Below are 13438 nucleotides of genomic sequence, written 5' to 3'. Positions count from 1 at the left end.
TGGACTCAGCCTTTGGTTTCAGTGGCTGCCTCACTCCCACCGCTCATTGCTCAGGCAGTCGCCCTTCCTGGTGGACACCCCCGTGGAGTCCCGGCCTCATTCCCCCTCTGGCCGCACCTGGACCTGTAGCTTCTGCCGCACCTGTGCTAGTGGGTGTCTGCAGCCCCTCGCCCTTGCTCATCCCAGACCAAACTCACCCTCACCACGCACCCCTGCCTTTACTTCGGGCTGGGATGGGGGCCACCACTGAGAAAGGCCCAGAGCGAGGGTGGTGACAAGTGACCTCCTTTGCTTCAGTGTTCGATGGTCAGCTGGGAGGGAGCAGAGGCCTGGCCCAGGGGCCGGAGAGGGAAGGGGTGGCCTGCTGCAGGTCCTCAGAACCCGGGGCTGCAGAGCATGATCTGGGGCCTGTGAGGGCAGAGCGAGGAGTGGCTGGAGCGCAGAGGAAGACCCTTTAGCCCCCTCGGCATCCCCCTGTCAGAGGACAGGCCGTGCACAACTTCTGACCCCCACCCCAGGGGAGCCCGGTGCCCACGGAAGACGATTCGGGTGAACAGGCTGGGAGGTTGTTTGCAGAGTGGAGGTTTAATGGGACAATCATGGTGACCCTGTTGCGGCGGTCCCCCAGGTAGCCCACATCGGACTGCCGGGGCCCCCAGGCCTCTCCCAGCACGGTGGGCCTAAAAAGAGCACCAGCCCCACCTGCCCTCTTCCCTGTGGGGTGTTACAGCCACAAGACAGACTGTCCTGTCCCACTTCCCCTGGGGCCCAGGACCCCGTGTTCCCTGAGGGGCTAAGGCTTTCTGGGGATCCCTCCCCAGGGAGGTCCACCCCCTCCTCAGTGTCCCCTGACCCTACACTACAGGCATGTCTATGTCCTTGTCCTCTGCCAGGGGCCAACTGAGGCTGCCGACCCCCGGGGTGGGGTGCAGGGCTCCGCGGGGTGGAGGCACGCTGTGGGGACAGTGCAGCCCGGACGTCGTGGCGGATGTAAGGCACAGTGTGGCAGTTGCCGTGGGGACTGCGGGGCTATCACCCCGAGGGCAGTGCCCGGCGGTCAGTGTTGAGACAGGGAGGCATGGCATGTGCTGGCCGCTCCGGGCCTGCAGTGCAAGAGAGCTGGGGGGACCAGGTCCACGGGCACCGCCGGCCATGAGGAGGTCCCTGGGTGAGCCCCAGGAGGGGGCATGGTCCCCGGCGGAGCTCACGGCCAGAGCCGAGGCACAGTCAAGGCAGGCCCGGGCCACGAAGGCACAATCGTGGTGTCTGGGAGGTCAGGGCTAGGCAGACACGTTGACGTCCCTGAGAGAAATGGTGCTGCTGGGGGCCTCGTCCCCGAGCAGCAGGGCCGGCGTGTCTGCGTCCCCCTCCGAGTCCGCCCCGGCCCTGGCCTGCTCCACGCCAGGCTCGGCGCCGGGGCCCAGGCCCTGGGACAGGATCTGCTGGATGGTCCTGCGCAGGTTGGGGTGCAGTCGGCCCTGTGTCTGGTAGAACACCTCCAGGGCGAAGGACTTGAGTGCGCCGGTGCAGAGGTCCTCGTACAGCGGGATGGTGTACATGCGGGACATCTGGGGAGGCGGGCACACTGTGGGCCCGGCCCCGCCCCCGCCAGCAGGGGCTGCAGGGCCTGCGCTCACGCTGACCTGACCGAGGCCTCTCGCCCCCACACTGCTGCGGGTCCCCTGCAGAGGCCTCATCTCCAGGGAGCTTGGGCTCGGGGGCACTGACGGGGACAGGCGTGTGGAGCAGGGAGGCCTGGGACCCTCAGACGGCCCTGGGGCCAAGCCAGGCATGGGACTGCCCCCAGGCCCAGGGCCATGTAGGCCTAGACCTCCAGACTGTGCTCCCAGCTTTCCCTCTGGAGGACATGGCCTCCCTGAGGACCGATGGGGTCCAGGCTCCTCCCACCTGGTGTGTGCCCCAGGGGCAGCCCAGACCCCGCACCTCCCCCACCCCACTGTCCTGGATGCGCAGCCTGGGAGGTGGGAGTGGAGGGCTGGGTGGAGCAGTTGGGGGGGTTGTGCAGGTGGCCATACCTGGCTCTCGAGGAACCGCCGGACCCGGTGGAGGTCGGGGTAGTAGTCGTTGCGGACCACGATCTGCAGCCAGCGGATCCGGATCTCGGCGTTCATCGAGTCCAGCAGAGAGGAGTAGCACTTGGACAGGCTCATCACCACCTCTGCAGGGCTACGGGCAGGTCAGGGCTGGGCAGGCACCACCCCCCCCCCAGCCACCCTGGCAGCCACGCGACCCACCCTGGGGCAGCGGGGACCCATCTAGGAGCCGGTCCAGGAAGAGCGCTGTCTGGAAGGTCCTCCACTTGGAGATGTCGATGGCACTGGCTGAGGCGGCTGCCTGGTCCAGAGGCTCCGCGGTCCACAGCTGGAAGAGGGCCTCCACCGGCCGGGTCAGACTGGATCCCTGAGACAGGTCTGGCTCGGCCAGCGGTGGGCCCGTGGCGTTGAGCCAGCGCTCGAACTCCAGCCCTGCAGGGGAGATACCGACCTGGGGTCCCCACCCAAGCCAGGAGACCCCAAATGCTGAGGGTGTCCCTGGGTGTGACTGTCCCAGGGCCGGGGGACCCCAGGGCAGAGGCAGCTAGGGGAGGCCGGGGTCAGCTCCAGCACCTGCTACCCTGAGCCACAGGAGTGGCTTCTGTGAAGGAGAATGAGGGAGGCCGGAAGACTCAGGTTGGTGACTGAGGCACCCCTGTCCCTCCCTCCATGCCTCTCATGGGTACCAAACAGTGAGTCACTTTAAACCCAACCTCAGCGCCAGGGGGTGTGGTGGGGGGCAGTGAATGGCAGGAGTGGTGTGTGGGGGGGGGGGGCGGTCTGCAACATAAGGGGCTGATAAACCGACAGTCCTGCTCTAAAGCCTCGGGCTGCTCTGGGGGCAGGTGCTGCCCATTCCCCACCCCTGAAAACTCTTGGTGCACTCATTAAAACTTCCAAAGCAGAGTCACCCTGCCCAGACCCCCCAGCCACACCTCATTGCTCTCCAGCAAATATTGGCTTCTCCCTAGATGTCAGACCTCTGCAGTCTCTCCTTTGGCCCCAAAGCCCTTGGATCCCCAGAGACATCATTATGGGCATTGCACAGATGGGTCAGCTGGCCTCAGGCAGCTCCAAGGCAAACCTCCCTCTGCCCAAGCAATCATGCCCCAGGCCCTTTGCACATACTGCCTAACCAGCCTGCCTGCCCTAAGTGCTACCTCCTCAGGGAAGCCAGCTGGGCCCCATCAGGATGGGAAGCACACTCTCCTCTCTGCACCCATGCTGTCCCAGCCTGAGGCTCACACCATCCGTCTAGGGTTGGCTGAAGGAGGGACGGCTGAGCCCAAGGGGCCTTTCCCTGGGCTGAAGCAGTAGAGCCCCCCCACCCATCCTCACACCCACTGCTCCCCCGGCGGGCTGAGGGCCATCTGGCCCTGGACACGTGGCAGGCAGTGGGCCTCACCTGCCCGGCAGTCCACACTTTGCTCCTTCAGCTCTGGGAAGAAGCTCAGGAAGGAGTCCAACAGGTCCTGGGCTACCACGCTGGTGAACTTGTACTTCTCCACGTAGGCCTGTGCAGGTGGGACAGGGCTCAGCAGGCCTGGGTGCTGGGTGCACCATCCCCTGCCAGAGCAGCGTAGGCACAGACGCACCCGTGTGGCCATGTGGGCCTTGCCAAGTGGCTGAGACCAGGAGGGAGCCAGAGGGAGGAGGCGGTGTCCTGCCCTGCTGCTCCCAGGTCCCCCCAACTCCACGCCAACCTCCAGGACAGGAGGCAGCCCTGGGAAGTGGGGAGGGGCTCAGGGTGGGCGGAGGGCAGGGCAGGTCCCCGGGAGAGGGCTGCTCACTCGGAGAAAGTCGTCAAAGCGCTGGGGCTCTCCACAGAGCTGGGACAGGTAGTACACGAAGCAGTAGCCCTTCTCGTAAGTAAACAGGTTCATCAGGTGGCTGGGATTCACTCCTGCAAGGGGACACCCTGGCTCTGGGCGGTGTCCCAACCCAAAATAGGTCTCCTGGGATGGTGTGCGGAGCAGGAAGGGCCCAGGGTCCTCACATATCCAGATGCCCTGGGAGTGCAGCGCCCGGGGAGCCTTGGCGGAAACGGAGGGCCCACGAACATGGCGGCCAGGGCTCAGAGCCCAGGAGAGGCAGTGGCAAGCTGAGGGAGCCTAGGAGAGGCCTTGCTAGGGCTGGGGGCACCTGGCCTGGCCTTGGCAGGGATCCAGCCAGAGACGCTCTAGCCAGAAGAAGCAAGGGGTGGCAGGGAGGCCCTGCAGGGTAACGTCTGTAGGGCCCGAGGTGAGGCCCAGCAGGACTGGGTACCTGGCTCCAGCTTGACCTGAAGCTTGCTCACTGGGCTGTCCTCTCCGAGGAGCTTCATCTGCCTGTGTAGGGCATCCAGGCGGAAGGCCGTCTCCAGACAGGTGAAGGCAGCCCCTGGACAGGGGGACAGTGGAGGCAGGAGGGGGCGAGGGCAGGTTTGAGGCTGCTGTCCCAGCCGCTCCCCGCCCTAAGCCCTGTGGAGCTGACCCAACGCCACTCTGCTGGACACACACATGGTGGGGGACCACACCCTGGGGGACAGGCTGGGCTCTCAGCCCCTTGGTGGCACCAGCCTCCTGCTGGCCGCGGGCAGTACCGTAGGTCTCGGTGGTGATACGGCGCTGGGCATAGGTGGCCAGGCCCTCGCTCAACCACATCTCCTCCCATGTGGCATTGGTGACCGCATTGCCGAACCAGCTGTGGGCCACCTCGTGGATGACATCGATGACCAGGAACTCATCACTCTCCAGGATGGAGGAGATGATGAAGGTGAGGCAGGGATTCTCCATGGCCACGATGGGGAAGGAGGGGGGCAGGAAGACGATGTCGTACCTGGCCAGGGAGGAGGGCAGGCAGATGAGCCGAAGGGCTGTGGGCCTGGGTGGTGAGCGGCACTTCCTCCCCAGAAGGTCAGACTCAGGGCCCTTTGTGCAGGCCCCCCGTTTACTCCTCGGGAGGGCGGGACTTGCCCCCTGCCCCCACCCCCTGTAGCCGGCCCGGCTCCCAGGTGCTCCGGGACATACCTGCCCCACATGTATGGCCCATACAGCCGCTCAGCCGCACTCAGCCACTGCTCCACCGCGCCCGACAGCTTGCTGGTAGCCGTGGGCAGGAGGCACGGCTCGGCCCACACCCGGCTCCTATCACAGGGCGGAGAGGGTGGGCAGAGGCTGACCAGCCCCCACCCTGCTCACGCACCAGGCCTTCCCTCTCCTTCTGGGCCCAAAGACCACCCACACCTCAAAAAACGCCCAGCCCGCTGCCCGCCACCCCACCTCATTTGAGGGCTACCAAGGAGGCCGTCCCCACCGCAACGGCCAAGCCACATGCTGAGGGGTGGCTGGGTTCCTTTTGCCACGGAGTTGAAAAAACCCGCCCAAGCTTGAGGGTGCACCCGGCTGCGGTGTGGCCCCGGCAGGATGGGCTTGAGGAGGGCACTAAGGAGGCCGAGAGCCCCAGCTTCTGGTCTGGGGGTGGGTGGGCTGAGAGGAGCCTGGCAGGGCTGGCCTCTGGCTGAGGCAATAAAAGGCGGGGGGCAGGGCTGGTCTCCACGCTGCGGGATCCCCAGCGGGGCGGCCACAGATGTAGGCCCCATGCCCAGCCCAGGGCGGGACTTCCCCGAAGCCTGGGCCCCCAGCAGCAACCGCTGCTGTGGGAAGCGAGCGGCAGTGGCCCTACCTAGGCCCGATGTCTGCCGGCTGCAGGTCCCCGGCCACCAGGGCCACGAGGTAGGCGGGCACAGGGTGCTCCATGTGGAAGCGGTAGACGCCCTCCTCCTCCACGTACGTGCTCTGCGTGGCGCTCATCAGCACCTGCACCCCCGACGGGGCCTGCGTGCGAGAAGGCCCCACCCATCAGGGCACCCCATGTCCTTGATGGGGAACCCCATGATCTGGTGGAAAACCCTACAACCCAGGTCAGGGAACCCCATATCATGGTAAGGAACCCCACATCCCCCAACAGGGCACCCCATGTCCAGGAAGGGAAATCCCGTGCCCCCTGTCTCCAATGGCAATGCCACACTCTGGGTCAGGAAACCCCATATCCACGGTAGGGAGCCCCACATCCCTGATGGGGAGCCCCACGACCTGGGCCTGGGAGCCACATCCCTGTCAGGGTACCTCTCATCACAAAGAGCCCCCACGCTCTGTTGGGAACCCCTACCAGGCTGCCCCCCCACCCTGGGGCTCCTTCCTGGAGGGTGGCAAGGAGGCAGGCCAGGCTGGGGGACACGGACCTTGACAACGGCCGAGTAGGTGCACTTGACTGCCGGCGTGTCGAAGCAGGGGAAGAAGGAGCGGTTGCACACTGAGTGGCCTTGGGTGAAGACGAAGGGCTTGGCATTGCCGTAGGTCAGCTCGGGGTCCAGCCACCAGATCTGCAGGTGGGGGGGGCAGGGCATCAGCCAGTGCCACCCTCCCCACCACAGCGAGGCACAAGGGGGCCTGTTCCACAGAAAGCGGCATGTGGGTATGCGAGGACACCCCTGCCAACCGTGCCCTGGTTCCTGGAAGCTGGGCAGGTTTCCTGGAAAGAGCAGGGCCTTAGGAGCAGCCCCAAACCTGTGGTCCTGCTCAGGCTTCTTGGCCCAGCGCCTCTGGGGGCTGGCAGCTGGAGAGGAAGACGGTGAGGGCCCAGGAGGAGATGGCCTGATGGGGCTCCTCCAGGGCCAACAGCTGTTCCTGGTCACCCAACCCTCATGCAGGCAGGGCACCTGACCCAGAGCGTGGGCAGCAGGAGGTCAGGCACCCAGGAGCCAGCTCAGGGGGTCTCCCGGCCCCAGCCGCTCATCCCAGCTTCTGATGGGAAACTGAAGCACCATCTAAAACCCAAGTCCAAATTCTCACAGGCCGGCAGTGAGGAAAGGGAGCCAGAACGTGAAAATGGCAGAAACCAGAGCTTCCTGATGACTCCACACACCGGAAGGGAGCTCCTGAGCCCAGGGCCACCCCCAAGAATGGGACCAGGCACCTGGAGAACCCAGGCCAGGCAGGACAGGAATGGGCATGAGGAGGGCCGCTGGGGCGCATGCACGGCCCCCTGAACCCGCCCCATGCTCCCCTCTGCCGGCACGTGATCGCTGGAGCAAACTGGATTGTTCCTGGTCCACTTCCGTGACCAAGCACACAGGGGTCCTCCCAGGGCCATTAAGAAAGGACCCCCTCACACACACAGCCTCTACAAGTGATGGGCCCGTGGAACCCACAGCTGCTGGCCACCACGGCTGCTGGCCACCGGCGGTGTTTCATGCTGAGATCGCAGGAGCGATGGACTGCCAGACCCAGGAGGGGCTGCCCCTCCCACAGACCAGGGACCAAGTGGACTCCCAGACCTGGCAGGTCTACCTATCCGGTTCTGGCCAGACTCCTGGCCAATGTTCACCGGCTTCTTTAAAACTTCCTTTTGGCTGCTGTCTCTGTGTCTTGCTGTGTCTCTGTCCTCTCACCAGGGGAAGCATGCAGTGGTCTGTTCTTTTTCTACAGACCCCCCAGGCTGCCTCAGATGTGCGGAAGGCCTGTCTGGGGAGCCTGTTCAAAACCGCAGCCTCTCGGGCCCCACCCGAGAACTGCCAGGGGCCGGGACCCAGGAATCTGCATTAAGGAGACTCTGCAGCAGATCCTGCTACAGGTGGTCCTTGGGCCCCGCAGTCCCCCAGACTCCCTTCAACCTCGATCTCCCCTCTCACACCTGCTCCACCACCGCAGCCTCACCCCCAACTGACTCCTCCCTTCCCTGGGGCCCTCCTCAGGCTGCACCCAGCTCAGGGCTCCTGTTCCCGCCATCCATGTCCACGTCTCAGCCCAGCCAGAGATGGCCCATCCAGCACTGGGCTCCCCTGAGCCTGGCAGAGACCAACGGGGTCCACAGCCCTGCCCTGGAGGTGAGCCCCCAAATCCTTTCAGGGTACAGGGGCAGAGGTGCAGCTGCTGAGGGGCTGGTGAAGGAGTGGGCTCCAGATGCCAGACGTCACAGTGCAGGAGGAAGCCATTCATGCTGGGGTGGGGGTAGGAGGATTCAGGAACGGGATGCAAGGGACAAACTGGCTCTGGAGCTGTGGGGCCCCACTCCCAGGAAGCTGCATCCTCACCTGGCACAAGGACAGGTTTAGGGATCCAGGCCTGAGTCCCAGAACAAGCCAGGAAGAGGAGGGGACTCCGTGCACAGGCCCTGAGCCCTGTGGTGTTCCCGCATGATGATGGGTGCCCGGGGTCAGACGCCAAACCCTCTGTCCTCTGCAAGTGATCCAGTTGCAGGCCAGGACCCTGTCCCCTTGTCCACAGGGTGCACCATCTGTGGGGACCACGACGCCCCTCCCTGCTCAGCCACCCAAGCCATAGAAAATCCAGGGACGACGGTTGCTCTTGCTGGCCTGACCCAATCCCCAGCAGACTGCCGAGGGTCCTGGCCCCACCACTCTGCTGGTCATGGTCTTGAGTGGACCAGACACAAGGGCTCCAAGCTCACAGATCAAGGTCAGGAAGAAGCACATCTCTTCATTCTTGCTGCCACACTGGGAGGCATATCTGCCACCTGTCAGAGCCCTAGATGACCTGAGCAGGCAGCAGGGGCCGACCCAGGAGGCCAGCAGCTAGCACACTCCTGGGGGCTCAGGGTAGGCAGTGACATGGTGGGGCCTGCTTAGGGTTCCTTGGAATCATGCAGGAAGCCCACAGGTGTGTCTGGTCTGGGCTCTTCCCATCCAGATGGCACCTTGATGGCTCCTGGCCTGATGCCACCACACCACCTGTCCCTTTACACACTACAGACAGTGACAGATGGAACCCCCCAGGGCCTCCCAGAGCTGCGTGCATGCTGTGTACATGGATGGAGAGCAGTGTCATGTGGGTGCTGTCCACACGGGAAGCCAGGGAACCCCCATGGTGCAGAAGCGAAAGGCCCTGTTCCATCCTGAAAGCCTCACCGTGGTGGAGGGGGTGCTGCAGGCACCGTGCTGGACCTGAGCCACCGAGGCTTTCTGGCAGAGCCTTTGAGGCAGTGGGTGTTCCATGCCCAAAGCCCTGCAGAGCCTACGTGCTTGTCTGCGGGGGCACCCAGCTGCAGCCCCCGCCAATCCTCACCCAGAAGGCCCAAGGCACGGAGCCAACCCAGCCCTTTCTGGGTCTGGCAGCTCTGTCCCTCACGCCACTTATAGAGAACAGATCAGCTGCCCCCAAGTCCTCTGAAGACCTAGGTCACACTGAGGCCCTTCCACATCTGACACCACCCATTGGCCTGCCCCAGTGCCAGGCTCCGGCAGATGTATGGACTGGCTTGTACCCACCGGAAGCTGTCCTCCTCCCCAGGCTGGGACAACCCTTGCACAACTGAAGGGAGAGGCCTCCATTGGTGGTATGCTGTCCCCTGCCCCCACCACCCACTGGCCAGCACCAGGACTCTCACTGTGTCCAAGGCTCCTAAAAACTTCCCGGGCATCCGCTGGAAATCGCTGAGAGCCCCTGAACAGGACTCCAAGGCCAAGTGGAGGAGTGCCAGGCCAGAGGCCACGGACTCCCCAGGGCCAGCCTGGTCCCGCCCTCTGTGCAGGTGCCCCAGGCGCAGAGCCCAGCTTACGGCCCCCTCACCGCGCAGCGCGGGGAGAGGCTGCCCGGAGACCGCCCTGAGACCAGCCCACAGCCCCGGCGGACTCACGGCCGGGGCGTCGGTCGAGGTGTAGCGCAGGATGACTTGGAAGGGCTGGTGCGCCTGCAGCTCGGGCGGCAGCGTGACGGTGAGCGAGGAGCCGTAGTCGGTGAACGGGTCCACCCTGAAGGCCAGCGGGCAGCAGGCGGGCTCCGCGCCGGGCGCCTCGGGGAAGGCGGGCAGCGGGGGCGGCGGCGCGGGCCCGGGCTCGGCGGCCGCGAACGCGAAGGCGCAGGGCGGCTCGGCGGCGGCGGCGGGGGCGCGGCGGAAGGCGGCCGAGTGCAGGCGCAGGGCCGGGTGCGCGTCGAGCACGAGCGCGCGGGGCGCGGGCCGCAGCGCGCACAGCTCGAGCACCAGGCAGCCGGCCAGCTCGCGCGCCTCGGGCCGCAGCTCCAGGCCCAGCTGCAGGTGGCGGAGGCGGAAGAGCTGCGCGCTGGAGGCCGAGGCCACGTCCAGGGCGGGCGGCGGCTCGGGCGGCGGGCGGGCGGGCGCGGCCTCGGCGCCGGGCCCCTTGCAGCAGCAGCACTGCGCCGCCATGGCCGCCCGCGCTAGGTGAAATCCATGGGCGGCGGCCGCGCGGGGCCGCGGGGAGCGGGCGAGGGGCGCCGGGCGGCGGCGGCGGCGGCGGCGGGGCGCGGGCACAACAGGAAGTCGCGCCGGGAGCCGCCCGGCCCGGCCCCGTGCCGTGCACCGCCCCGCTCGGGCTCCGCTCGGCCGCCGCCGGGGGCGCTGTGCGCCGGGCCGGGCCGGGGAGCCCGGGACGCAGTGCGCACGGGACCGGGGTGGGGGCGGGCGAGGGAGCCGCGCGCGGGGGACCGGAGGTCCGGGGCGCTCTACAGGGGGCCGGGCCAGGGAGCCGGGGAACGCTGTGTGCGGGTCCGGGGGCAATGTGGGGGGTTAGGCCGCCCTGGGAGCTGGGGAAGCTGTGTGCTGGGGGCCGGGGGCCAAGTGCGTGGGGCCAGACAGCAAGGCGAGGGGGGTCCTGGGCGCGGGTGCCAGGGGTGTTGTGCACTGGAGGACCAGGGCGCACCGGGTGGCCAAGTGGCCTCCCAAGCCCTGTGCTCTCCTGACCCGGCTCCTCAGGGTTGCTGTGGGCTAGGTTCGTGAGAAACGGCTGCCCAGTGTGGTCTCTGCTTCTGCAAAGCCGGGAAGTGTATACACGCCCCCCTCACCCCCCCCCCCCCCCCCCGAGACAAGTGGGGAGTTGGGGGCCTTAGGGCTGTGCCGTCTGATAAGGTAGTACTAGCCATGTGTGGCTATTTCGATTTAAATGAAATACAATCGTAAGTTTAGTTCTTCCCTGGCATAGCCGTATTTTGAGGTCTCCACGTGTGTGGGGTCCTGTGTGGCTAGTGGCAACTGCGTTGGTCCAAGTGGACACTCCATCATAGCAGCGGTGCTGCCTTAAGGGCTGGCAGGCTGGAGACCCCCTGCTGAGGAGGTGAGTGCTGGGGTGGTAGCAGGGATCTGGCTTGTTCCCCATCCCACTTTGCGGGGTCCTGTCCAGAGCCCTGGGCCCAGAGGAGAGGGCTGCACACCAGGGAGGCTTCAAGATCCACCCGAAGCCATGCAACAAGAGTGGCCACCAAGATGGTGCCATTACCATGATGTAAGAATACACATCTTTGGGGAGGAGGGGCTCTGGGGCCTGGAAGGGCAAACATAGCCTCTCACCCCGCTCTTCTGCTCGGTCGTGGTGGGGGGCAGGAGCTGCACCACCCAGGCATCATCCCCGAGTAGCATGTAATCCTTCTGGACTCTGTCCCTGTCTGTAACCCATGTGATGGCGCCTGCCTTCCTCCCTGGAAGCCGGGGAGGGGTGGGAGGGATGGTTGGCTGGGCGTGAGGACCAGGTCCACCAATGTGGAGCATGTGCACTGAAGCATTGCTTTAATTTCCCCATGGGTCCTCTTAGCTGGGGTAACACAACCCACTCCCCCCCGCCCCAGGAACCCCAGGGCTCATGTAGTCACCTGGAGGAGGAGGTCAGTTCTACGTCTAAGACTCAAGAGAGGAGAGAGCTGGGGTCTAAGTGGTCCTCTCTAAGTTCAGTGTCCCAGTGCCTGCCCACTTGGCAGGGTCCCCAGGCACCAAGGGCGGAGGGTTTTAGATTGTACTACCAGTTTTAGGAGCTTCCCTGAGCTCCTTCCCCCAGGCCAGTCGGTTGGGGCTGGAGGAACATCAGGACTGCATGTGGGTACCCAAACTAGCCTGCCCTCGTCCCCTCAGGCAGGTTGACCAACCATCTGTGCCCTCAAAAGCCATCAGGGGCTTCTTGTCTTCCTGGTCCCCTGGACTTAGGGAAGCAGGGGTTACATATCCTTTCTCTGCTGGAGGGCCCTGGACATCTCCCCAAGGCCAGTTCTGCACATAGGACGGGTGGAGTGGGGCAGCCTTGCTGGTCCACAGCTGTTACCTCCTCTCCTCTCCGGGTGGTGGTGCCTGCTACCCCACATTTATGTAAGAAGCCAACACAAGCCAGTTTTAGAGCAAACATCTGTTTTGTAGGATTGAAACCAGCCCACTAAGGCACCTCGTGAACTGTGAGGCCCACAGGTGGAGGGCTGTGGTTGTCCTCAGTCTCTACCCTGTCTCTGTCCTACAGGGGACAGTGCCTCAGCACAGCCCCAAGGCCCTTCCTTGTAGCCGGTCTGGCTGCCCTCCCTTCCCCTGCAGCAGGAGGCAGCATTACACTGCAGCCTTCCGGAGAGCCGCTGTCCAGGGGATGCAGGTTGGGAGCAGCTGCAACACACTTCCCCCCTCTCCCCACCCTGACCTGACCCAGGGAGATGAAGGCGGAATCGGGGCTATCAGAGGCTGGGGTTTTTCCCACTGGAGAATTCATACTCTAGTCTTCCAGTGATCAAATCCTGGGTGGCTTGGGTGGGCTGAAGCAGTCAACACTGCCTATACCTAGCCTTCCCCTAATGCTCATGGACTGGCACCACCATTCAGGTGCACTGCGCCAGGGAGGAGAGCAGGTCCCTGGCCTTACCTCCTGGGAGGATGTGGGGGCAGGCAGAGGTCCTTGGGAGAATGGGGCTGCAGGTGAGCGCTTTTCAAACAGAACTGATGTCTTTCAATGTGACCCAGCTCTGTCGTCCTTGAACCTTCATTACCCAGGGCCAGGTCAGCCAGTCAGGGGGGATGTCCCATCAAAGGGGCCATGAGCATGCTGCGTAAAAACTTGGACTCAGGTCCTGGCAAACTGCGCAGCTCACCTCCGAGCCATTGTAGCCTCGCCTGCCAAGTGGAGACAGCTTCCTCATGGAAGGGGGTTGATGGCAAGGCGACAGGAGCTCTGAGGGGCTTGGAGAGAGTGACGGCAGCAGGCAAGCCCTGCACGAGGGTGGTAGACGGTGGCTTGGCTGCAGTGAGCTGTAGACAGGTCATGACAGGCGGCAGCAAGTGCATGGGGGCGGGAGCTGCTCACTGGTGACATTGCGAGGGGCTAGGTGCCAGCCTACAAGGTGTGGTACATGCTTGCAGCCAGGGACCAGTGGAGGGTGTCATTCCCGTCACAGTCAGAACCCAGATGCAGGTGTAACAGGGGTGGGAAGGGGGCCCCTTTCACCACCATCCCAGTGCCTCACTCACAAAGCAGGAGTTTCCCATCCCCACAATTTTGGGCTCTCCTGGGTCAGAGATTTTGTTCCTAGGTACGATGCTTCTACCAGGGACACAGGTGTCCCCCTGGATAGCAGGCTGAGACACCACCTGGCCATTCTGGGCTCCTCAGGCCGCGGAGGCAACAGGCC

The 13438-nt window shown here is 64.8% G+C and overlaps 1 protein-coding gene across 4 annotated transcripts; it reads right to left on the bottom strand.

Annotated features, from left to right (window-relative positions):
• Positions 1–566: 566 nt before the first annotated feature.
• Positions 567–10330, bottom strand: RNPEPL1 (arginyl aminopeptidase like 1). Of its 4 annotated transcripts, none has more exons than XM_087864906.1 (11): positions 9690–10330; positions 6277–6417; positions 5718–5869; positions 5063–5209; positions 4636–4871; positions 4320–4433; positions 3845–3957; positions 3460–3568; positions 2256–2505; positions 2037–2179; positions 567–1568 (listed from the first exon to the last, which is right to left on the bottom strand). In XM_087864906.1, exons 1-11 carry the CDS (start codon positions 10215–10217, stop codon positions 1228–1230), a joined length of 2274 nt encoding a protein of 757 aa, XP_087721032.1. In that variant the 5' UTR covers positions 10218–10330; the 3' UTR covers positions 567–1227. The 4 variants fall into 4 exon arrangements, with proteins under 4 accessions (XP_087721032.1, XP_087721034.1, XP_087721033.1 ...); XM_087864908.1 differs by having other exon boundaries at positions 2256–2486; positions 9690–10328; XM_087864907.1 differs by having other exon boundaries at positions 5063–5179; positions 9690–10328.
• Between the last annotated feature and the right edge of the window lie 3108 nt (positions 10331–13438).

The sequence above is a fragment of the Ursus americanus genome, chromosome 1 (assembly GCF_024610735.1).
Source record: "Ursus americanus isolate L20-20 chromosome 1, mUrsAme1.1.p, whole genome shotgun sequence".
In the NCBI taxonomy this organism is placed as follows: domain Eukaryota; kingdom Metazoa; phylum Chordata; class Mammalia; order Carnivora; family Ursidae; genus Ursus; species Ursus americanus.
The sequence above is the reverse complement of the archived record's forward strand: the minus strand, read 5'-3'. Positions and strand labels throughout refer to the sequence as shown.